At 49.0% G+C, this 9,223-nt stretch overlaps 1 protein-coding gene across 1 annotated transcript in view; it reads right to left on the bottom strand.

Moving 5' to 3' along the window:
* The window catches only part of LOC104406894 (collagen alpha-1(V) chain), a gene marked incomplete at its 5' end in the record, with an annotated part of 104,397 nt that overhangs the window by 9,127 nt on the left and 86,047 nt on the right, over positions 1-9,223 (bottom strand). Inside the window, 19 exons of the mRNA XM_010016014.1 lie at positions 10-121; positions 476-529; positions 1,306-1,341; positions 2,017-2,070; positions 2,542-2,649; positions 2,864-2,917; positions 3,074-3,127; positions 3,556-3,663; positions 4,390-4,443; positions 4,875-4,928; positions 5,359-5,412; positions 5,786-5,839; positions 6,883-6,990; positions 7,390-7,443; positions 7,546-7,653; positions 7,742-7,795; positions 7,885-7,992; positions 8,191-8,244; positions 8,858-8,911. Coding sequence (XP_010014316.1) covers positions 10-121; positions 476-529; positions 1,306-1,341; positions 2,017-2,070; positions 2,542-2,649; positions 2,864-2,917; positions 3,074-3,127; positions 3,556-3,663; positions 4,390-4,443; positions 4,875-4,928; positions 5,359-5,412; positions 5,786-5,839; positions 6,883-6,990; positions 7,390-7,443; positions 7,546-7,653; positions 7,742-7,795; positions 7,885-7,992; positions 8,191-8,244; positions 8,858-8,911 — 1,336 coding nt within the window. The remainder of the gene's footprint in view (positions 1-9; positions 122-475; positions 530-1,305; positions 1,342-2,016; positions 2,071-2,541; positions 2,650-2,863; positions 2,918-3,073; positions 3,128-3,555; positions 3,664-4,389; positions 4,444-4,874; positions 4,929-5,358; positions 5,413-5,785; positions 5,840-6,882; positions 6,991-7,389; positions 7,444-7,545; positions 7,654-7,741; positions 7,796-7,884; positions 7,993-8,190; positions 8,245-8,857; positions 8,912-9,223) is intronic.

The following is a 9,223-nucleotide window of genomic DNA, read 5'->3' as shown; positions in this document are numbered from 1 at the left end:
CTGCCTAGCCCTTGTAGTTATCGTCATTCCCATCATCCACCAGCTGGCTGGCATCAATGTTCCGCCTGGTCCTCTTGGAAGACTGGATGGGCAATGGCTGGATGACTTCTCCAGGAGGACCCTAATTTGTGGGGAAAGAAGATATAACCACTCATTGCATTGGCAGTGGGGAAGAGACAGAAGAGGCCAAAGCAGCATCACAAGACATACACACATGTAAAACACCCATGATGGCACTGATAAAAACCCTGGCCACCAAACTCGAACACTGGATCCATCTTCTCTTGTCATCTTCCCATTAGTAACTTCTCCATTCACATTCTGCTTTCTTCCCCAGCACCTCTAAGAGATTTCAATGCATTGCAGGGACTCCCAACACACTGAATCTCTGCCCAGAAATCTTCTAGTCCCCGGCATTACAACACCCACTAAATCTGAGCCTCATTTCATGCTTCCTATAATGGGTTCTACTTACAGGAGGCCCTGGTGGCCCAGGAAGACCCGATTCACCCTTTGGACCTGTTGGACCCTGGGAAGAAAAACAAGGGAAAGACATATGAGTCACACAGGAAAAAGCACTTGTCATCTCCAGCACATCCCAAACATTAGTTCTTCTAATAGTCTCTTGTGGTAGAAACTTTCTTCCTGTCCCTTCTTCCTGCACCCTTCAGCAAATAAGAGGGGTCCTCCTTGCACTCCCCCATCCCTCCTCCAAGGATGCTTAAGGAAAAGATCAGTCAAATGCTTGGGGTTAAACAGTCAGCTCTTGCTTAGGCTTCCTATGGAAAGGGAAGACTGTTCCAGTGCCTGGCAATGTGACCTCTCCAAACCAACCCAAATGTTCATAAATCAAATAAAATCTCAATAAAACGTTGAGTTCTGCACGGGAAGGAGACATTAGGGAGCTGCCCAAGAGGAATTTTTAGCTGCCTGCATGGGAGATCTGTAACATGAATCTTGCTTCACTGTCACATTCTCGCTGCGTTCTGCACTTCCCAGCTCGCCACCTCCCGCTCTGTCTATTTTTAATACCCGCCGCCTTACAGCAGCAGGTTTTCTCCTAAGGACTGTGCACTGGATTCCTCCTTGTGGTCTCTGCTGCACTGATGTTCACTGAAGCACAGTGTGTGCAACAGAAACCTTTCCCCGTTACCATTCCTCGGGCTCAGACAGCCCGAAAAGGGTGTACTTGCTACAGCCATCTTTGGCCAATTGCCTTAGTGCCACTGACGTGGAGGAGCTGCGGAGGGTTATGCACTTAATAACTGCTCCTCAGCCTCTTCTTTTAACAATGTCTATACTCACTGATGATCCTTTAGCACCTTTGGGACCAGGTGGACCCTGTTTGGAGAAAAATAGAGCAGAGTCAGTGCAGTTCCCAGCAGAGAAAATAGCAGGCTCCCCTCAGAGAGACGGAGTAGCCTTAGACAAGGTGGGCTTCAGTATTCACTTCCTTTCTTTTCCCACTTTTCCCATCCGTTGGAGTTCAGTGTTACTTGCTAACATATAAAACACATTTGTGTCAGACCAATGTGTGTCAGTGCTCCATGCTCCACACTCCTGCCTGGATGGGGGCTGGAAAAGCTGCTGGGTGATTACTACAGCCCAGGGCTGGTCCTGGCTCCATGCAGAGGACACACAGCACATGCTGATTGCCCAAGGTGCAGGCTGCAGCCTTTGGGCATCCAGTCAAAAACACACCAACAGCAGAAAGTGCAAGAAATCACCATGTGGTTGCAGGTAACCCAAAAGAAAGAGGGAGGGAAACAGGGTGGGCTCATTTCCCTGTCTTCCCTCCCACTGTGCCCATCTCTCAGCTCAACCATCACCCCTCAGTACTCCTGTAACCTGGTCAAGTGTTTTTAACCAGCTCCTCTGGGCAAAACCATCCCCATCAGCTTTCTCATACAAGCTCAGGCCAGAAAGACTCTGCTGGGTGTATCTGGGAGCACAGAGGTGACTCCAGAAAGACCGTGTAGCTCCCGGGGAACTCAGAGGCAATTATTTGTCACGTACCGGTAATCCTGGTGGCCCTGGAGGTCCGATCGGTCCAGAAGGACCTGTGATACCCTGGAAAATAAAAGCAGAACAGCATTGACTTTAATACACCAGTGCTGGCATATAACTACAAAACTGACATCTGCTCACAGCTGACCAACTGGTTTTGGAGGACTCCATTCAAATTTGGAGGTTTAACTGGTTTTAAGCATGTGCATGGTCCAGATAAGAGCAAGACCAAAGAATCTCCTATCCCATTTGACACACAGTTTTAAAACACTGTCCCCTAGATGCATATTTAATGGTACCATCCCTCCAAGTCTACTCAGCTCTTTTCATATGATCCTTGAGAACCCGCCTTCCACTAAAAATGGGTCATTTTGGAGCATCTCCATCTCACATGTAAAATAAAACACATTAATATAGAAAATATTCCTCAGAAATTCGCCAAGGTTGAGCATCTCCGCTGTGCTGTACCTGCTCGAGGGCAGCAAACCCCACAGCTCAAAAGCACATTCCGTGAATGTCTTCTGGAATACTCACCTGTTCTCCTTTGGGTCCTGCTGAGCCCTGGGGCCCTGGGAGACCTCTGTCACCCTTTTCTCCCTGCTCTCCTGGTGGCCCAATAAGACCAATTAAACCTGGATGACCCTAGAGGAAAGCAGCAGATGTTAACAATGATCTCTCACTGATGGCACCCAAATGCCAAAGCCACCCAGCAAGGACATTGCTAGATACATCCCAAGTATCTAAGCAAGGTGATAGGACTTTGCCAGCTGCAGAACCCCTCTACAACGGCATTTTTTTCCCCACACCCAGACACAAGCACCAGGTCATGCAATGAGATTGTGTGTGATATCCTCACCTTCTCTCCTTTGGGGCCGGAGTCTCCTTTAAGACCAGGCAAACCCGGTGGGCCCTTTGAGAGACAGGAGGGAAAACAAAAGAGAATGAATTCATGTGAAATCATAGAATCAGCTAGGTTGGAAAAGACCTTTAAGATCACCAAGTCCAACCATTGCCCCATGCATTCACTCCTTTCAAAAACACATGGAATTTGATGGTCTGGACATACCATTGGGCCTGGAGGACCATCTGGGCCAGGGGATCCCGGGAGACCTTGTTCACCCTGTAAAACAGTGCAATTCCCTCAAAACAATTTCTCATGAGAGCAGTGTTCCCAGCTGGGATTATTCCCATTATTCACCTTTCCTTATCTGGTCCCTGTGCCAGGGAATGTTTGCCCTCGCTTCTCACAGGTGGTAAAGGCTAAAGGATTTATGTTCCTTTCATGCTCAAATCCCTACTGGAAAAGGGACCTTGTAGGAAACTTTCACCCATGGAGAGGAGTGAGCAGACCCAAGTCTTAAGTAAAACATGCTGGGAGGTGATATTCAGTGTTACATTATTTCCACTAAATGTGTTTTATCTGCTATCAGGCATTTAAGCGTCACACTGGGAGAAAGGCATCTTCCAAGGCAGATGGGTTACGGTAAGCACCAGGAACAACCCTGCCCAGCAGCTTTCTCAGACTCTGCTCAGTTTGGGCATACTCACAACTGGACCAGGAATCCCTCGAAGACCATCAGGGCCGGGCTTCCCTGGAGCACCTTGGGGACCGATTGGGCCAGTCTTGCCAGGAGGTCCTTCCAAACCAGCTTCACCCTAGATGTAAGAGGCAGCATGGTTTAATTTGCACTAGGGCATCAAACGATCTTCTTGAATACGCTGTGGCTGCTGCCAGGGTGTCACAGAGCGAGCGCTGGTCCAGGCAAAGCATGTTAAACTTCCTATACGTTCGTTTTCCTACTGCTCCCCAGCCCTTACACACTGAGGACAGCCTCCAAGTTCTTTCGCTTTTCAGGTTTTACCATTTCTGCTGATTTCCAGCAGGAACCACCCTTTGGCTGTGAGCTCTCTGAGCTGTCCTGGGTATGGTCCTGGGACATGAGCTATCAAAGGACATCCTCTTCCACCAGAGCTCCCACAGCCACCACAAAAACTGGGTCTGTAGTTTGCAATCCCACTCTACATCTCCCCACCACCCCTGCCAAAACAACCCTGGTCCAGTAACACTGTGTCTGCCCTGGAAAGGACGCAGGGCTGTGCACGCCTCTCAGTTACAACACACTGAATTGCCAAACATGGCACTTTGTAATTTCAAAACAAGCAAAACATTCTCATGACCTTACCAAGCCCTAATTATCTCCACGGAGTTTGTGAAAAGATGAAACATAAGCTTAGACTGGAGGTCAACAGCCCCAAACTCAGGCTAATTTGTTGTAACACACAGAGAAATCAAATCACTGTCCTTCAAACGCCAGCACTGTTGAAGGGAGATCCTTTTGGCATACAAAGGGCAGCAGAAGTGAAACCCCTTTCAGCTCCTACCTTGGCTCCTTTCTCTCCTTGCCTTCCTTCGGGACCAGCTGGACCAGGAGGGCCCTAGAGAAAGCATAAAATAGATGCAAAATGCAATTAGATCCCACTGATCTGAAATGAACCACTGGAATTAGCAAAATGATGCTACAGCCCCAGGGAAGAAGACAAAATGAAGACAAATATCTCCGAGAAGCTTTTTAAATTAACTTCTTGCTAAATGAATCCCTGGGCTCTGCAGCAAGGCAGGAAGAGCAGGAGCACCTTATCCTTGTGTTTGCTTTTGGGTGTTAAAATCTCAGAAATCCATGGGTTGTGATGACAACTTCCCAGCAATTCCCAATGGCTGGGATGGTGCATTAAAAAGATACTCCTTTTAATTATTTTTTATTTCACATGCTACTGCTTTGCATTTACTGTAGACCTATTACTAACATCAGCTTCACAAATTGAACGCAAATACATTTGGAAGAACACCCCTAAAACCATCAGCTTACCCTTTTTCCTGGGGGTCCAGAGGGGCCTGGCTCTCCCGTGGGACCAGGGGAACCCTAGATAGAGAGGGAAGCAGAACAAGCCATAACTGCACCACGAGACATGGGAAGGAGGAGCAAACGTGTAAAACTCAAGTTGAGCTCTGGAGTTTGTGCTGAGCCGAGGCGTGGGCAGCACAACTCCCAACACCTCCTCGGGGTGCAGGTGGTTTCTTGTTTTATCCCTTCCCACCAGGAAACACCATAAGGCACAGCAAAGTTAAAATGAAGGAGTTTTGTTTTCCCAGAAGTTAATGTTTGCTTTGAGGATACATTGCTAAGCAGCCTGGGTGGATGCAGCGGCCAGGCTGACACAGGCGGGAGAGACAGGCACTAGGGGACCAGCGCAGCAGAAGCTGGTGGGAATTGGGTGCTGTATGTCCTTGGACCTGTGCACGGAAACCTTGGGGACTGATGGGGAACAGAGGTCACCTATTCAGTTACTCACAGTCTGTCCAGGTTCGCCATCATCACCTTTGTCACCAGGGGGACCATCCTGACCCTAAAAAGGAAGAACAAAGAAACAAACAGATGCACTTTGGGTATGAATACAGTTGAGCAAAACATTAGCAGCAACAGGAGTGTTCAGCTGGTCTTCATGCCACCAGGCACCGTCCCTTCCCATCTCTTGTTGGGAACACTGGCAACAGCAAACGTCCTATGTCAAATATCACGGGTAGCAGCACTTGTACAGCTACTGCCCCAAAGCTTGTAGCATGGTCAGACAAATAGTCTCATGGTGCAACTTCCTCCTCTTTGCCAAGTAAAGGAAGAGTGAATTCCAGAGGAGATGCTGGTGAACGAACAGCACACTGATGTATTTTACCAAACCACAAGGAGGAACCTAACTGCTTTTCTATGAGACAGACACTTACAGCTGGACCAGGTTCTCCAGGAGGACCAGGGTCACCAGGGAAACCAACCGGACCCTGCAAAGAGAGAAGGATATCCCTAAATCAGAGAGATTGCATCTGGAGCACAGTGGAACACTAGTGCCTGTGACCCCAGTGACAACACAGACAGTCATCCTATGGAGCAAAGCCCCGGTTCTCCACCCTCAGACAGTCCCAGATCACAACTCATCTTCAGTGATTTCATCCTGTCCCAGCCACCAGTTCAGCTCTGCATCCACCCTGCGCAAAGCAGGAGCATCACTAGTTTTTCATAAACACATTGGACAAGTGACAGCAAAATCCTCACAGCTTTGGGGAATGTGCAGGTTAGGTTTTACTTTTGCTCGATACGTGGTGATTGCTTACTACATGGTGTCATGTCCTGATAACACACAGGAAGATCCTCTCAAAGCATTTAATGACTAAAACACTTCACCATTCTTCTCCATACAATGTCTATTGTGTACTTCAAATGACTCTGAGACCAGTGTTCAGACAACAGGCCTCAACCAGTAACATAATATCCCCAAACCCCATCTGCTGAGAGTGATGACTGACTCTCCTGCCTCCTCTGCGTATCACAGCAGAAATTTCTTCAGCAGGCAAGTATCAAAGAAGTCAGCGAGATAAATACTGTGCTATTGTCATCTGGTATAGATCAGTATAGCTCTACTGGCTTCAACAGAGCTACAGCAATCAGCATCAGCAAGGTTCTGACCCTTGAGGTACAACTCCCAGATTCACATATATCTCCGCACTGTTTCAGAAGCTTCACTCTGGTGCAGAGGACCTTGGCAATACATAAGCTCAAGTGTAAAGTGAACCTACTGCAGGCCCTTTCCATAGGGATTTCTGATAGCCTGCAAAAAGGACCAATAACTCAAGTACTGCAGGAAGATAAGGTACAGGTGGGTCTTTTCCTCCTTAGCACCTTGAAGAAGGGGACTAGTACCATGTATCATTGGAGGAGCAATTCTCTGGCTGGTAAACTGTTTCAGATTTCCACAGAGATCTCTTTCTTGCAGAAATCTCTGCTGGGCAAGACAAAGGAGCACTGCTTGGGCAGGAGGGGTACATACAGGGCTGCCTTTGGGACCGTCATCGCCTGGTGGACCTTTGGGGCCAGGTGGACCAGCAGCACCAGAAGGACCTGCTTCACCTTTTTCACCTCTTTCACCTTTAGGACCCTGTAAAGGAAAAAAGGGTGTTTCTATTTTCCAGGAAAACAACTTACCAATCTCTAACTCCTCTTCGGATCAATTCTGAGAAAGAAGCTCTATTTGTATCCCAAAGCACGAGAACATGATTTAGCAGTCCCTTCCCACGAAGGCTAAATGGTGTTCATGATGTTCAGCTGTGGGTAGCCCATGTTCGGTGACTAAATGTTACACTATAAATACCCAGGAACATTGTGATGTGTCACCCAATACCCAGACCAAGAACACGACTGGTACAGCCCCTGCAGCCCCATCCACATCCATGCCTGTCCAACCAGGACATGTCTGTCCTTCAACAGCTCTTCAGAGGATACCCCTGAAGAAAAGCTCTTCTCCATCAGATTAGGAGCCACCCTGTAGTGTACTCACCGGGAGGCCAACCTCGCCAGGAAGACCAGGCTCACCAGATTCACCAGGCTCACCCTGCAGAGGGGAAAAGAGGATGAGCACACCTGTACTTCTGCAGGGTGCTGAGTTTACCGGCACAGCAAAGCCTCAGTCAGGTTTCCCTGGATGTTTTCTTACCTTCTCTCCTACTGCACCAGGATTTCCTATTCCCCCAGAAGGACCCTGCGGACCATCTGCTCCTGGTGGTCCTGAGGGACCTCTGGGTCCAGGTGGGCCTGGCGGGCCCTGAGAGAAAGGGGAGACAGATTTAAGACACATTTCTTGAAGCAACGTCTATGCCAGTGACAAATAGAGAAGTACAAAAGCATCTTACCATTTGCCCAACATCACCTGTTTCTCCCTTCTCACCAGGCGGTCCAGGCAAGCCCTGTGGAGGAGATGGGTTTGAGCTGTGAACATCTCAGGCGGAACCCCAGCTCTCATCACCCTGAGCCCTCCCTCGATGCTGCCAATTACCTGCAAGCCCACTGGGCCAGGGGGACCAGGGAAACCTCGAGGGCCTTCATCACCCTTCTGACCAAAGAGGCCTTGCTGTCCTCTGGGACCTGGCTCTCCATCAGCACCCTACGAGGAAAGGGTCTACCACAGCTTAGCAAAGTCATGAGGCAGATGCAAAGTCCCATCCCCACCACCTCCTGCTTCAGCCAGTGGTAATGCCCTGGGCATCAGCAGTGCCAGGGAGGAACTGCCAGTCCTTCCAGAGCTTCCCACGGGATCTTATGGTAAGAAAGGGAATTTCTGCTAGTGGGAGACAATACTCACAGCGGGGCCAGGCTGACCAATTGGACCCTGCGGGCCAGTAGGACCTGGTGGACCCTGTCATGAAACAGAAGAGCAATGTCAGCATTAGGAGCACAGTAAAACCCCTCACCTTCGAAAGGCGATGCCCTTCAAGACAGCTTCCATTCAATGTGCATTAATTCCCAAAACAGAGAGAGAAGAGGGTCAGGTCTCCCCAGACACACCAGCATCCCTCAGCCCTGGTGCCAGTGGCACAGCAGACACATCTAAATGCGCTTTTTCTCAAGCAAAACACCATCACACCATCACACCACTCAGTTCTCTCTAGATACTTATGTGTCATGTATCTTCCCCTGGCTCTGAGCAGCGCATAAAGGGTGCCTGAGAGTGCTGCAGACAACTAGAAAAGGAACTACAGCCCAACACCTGACTCGAATGGCAGGGGCTGCTCCTGATATTTACACAGTACAGGGGTGACATGGAAACATCTCAGTATGTTCCTGGGAGCTGCAGGCTCACACCTCGGGTCCTCCCTCTTTTTTACATTGTGTGGGTATTTGATGAAGCAAAGGAGAAAATGAAGCAATGACAGAAAGAAATTAAATTGGTATTTTCTGTTTCCAGCAAGACACACACCAGAACCACGCTCCTCCAGGGAAGTGGCTTCAACAGCATCTACCCCACTCACCTGCTCCCCCTTGTCGCCCTTGCTGCCCTTCTGTCCGGGCTCCCCAATCTCGCCCTGCCAGGTACAAAGGGACACAGTTAGTTCACGTGGTGACCACTTCCATATCACAACATTCAAGTCCTGTGTCTGCATCCCTCATCCCAAAGATCCCACAGAAATACCCCAGAATGTTCTGAAAAAAGCCAGAGATTTGGACACTGCTGGTGCACCCTAAATCATTCCTTAGCTGCCACATCATGCGAGAACCACTGTGTTGCAGCCCTTGTCAGCAGTGATGAGTGTTTCATCCCAGCTGATGTTTTCTAAGAGTCCTCCAGACCAGAGGGGCTTAATTAGAGAGTGAGGGAAGGTAATGAATAGGGAAAG

The sequence above is a fragment of the Nestor notabilis genome, unplaced genomic scaffold (genome assembly GCF_000696875.1).
Source record: "Nestor notabilis isolate BGI_N333 unplaced genomic scaffold, ASM69687v1 scaffold13660, whole genome shotgun sequence".
NCBI classification, from domain to species: domain Eukaryota; kingdom Metazoa; phylum Chordata; class Aves; order Psittaciformes; family Psittacidae; genus Nestor; species Nestor notabilis.
This window is presented reverse-complemented; position numbering and strand designations above follow the sequence as displayed.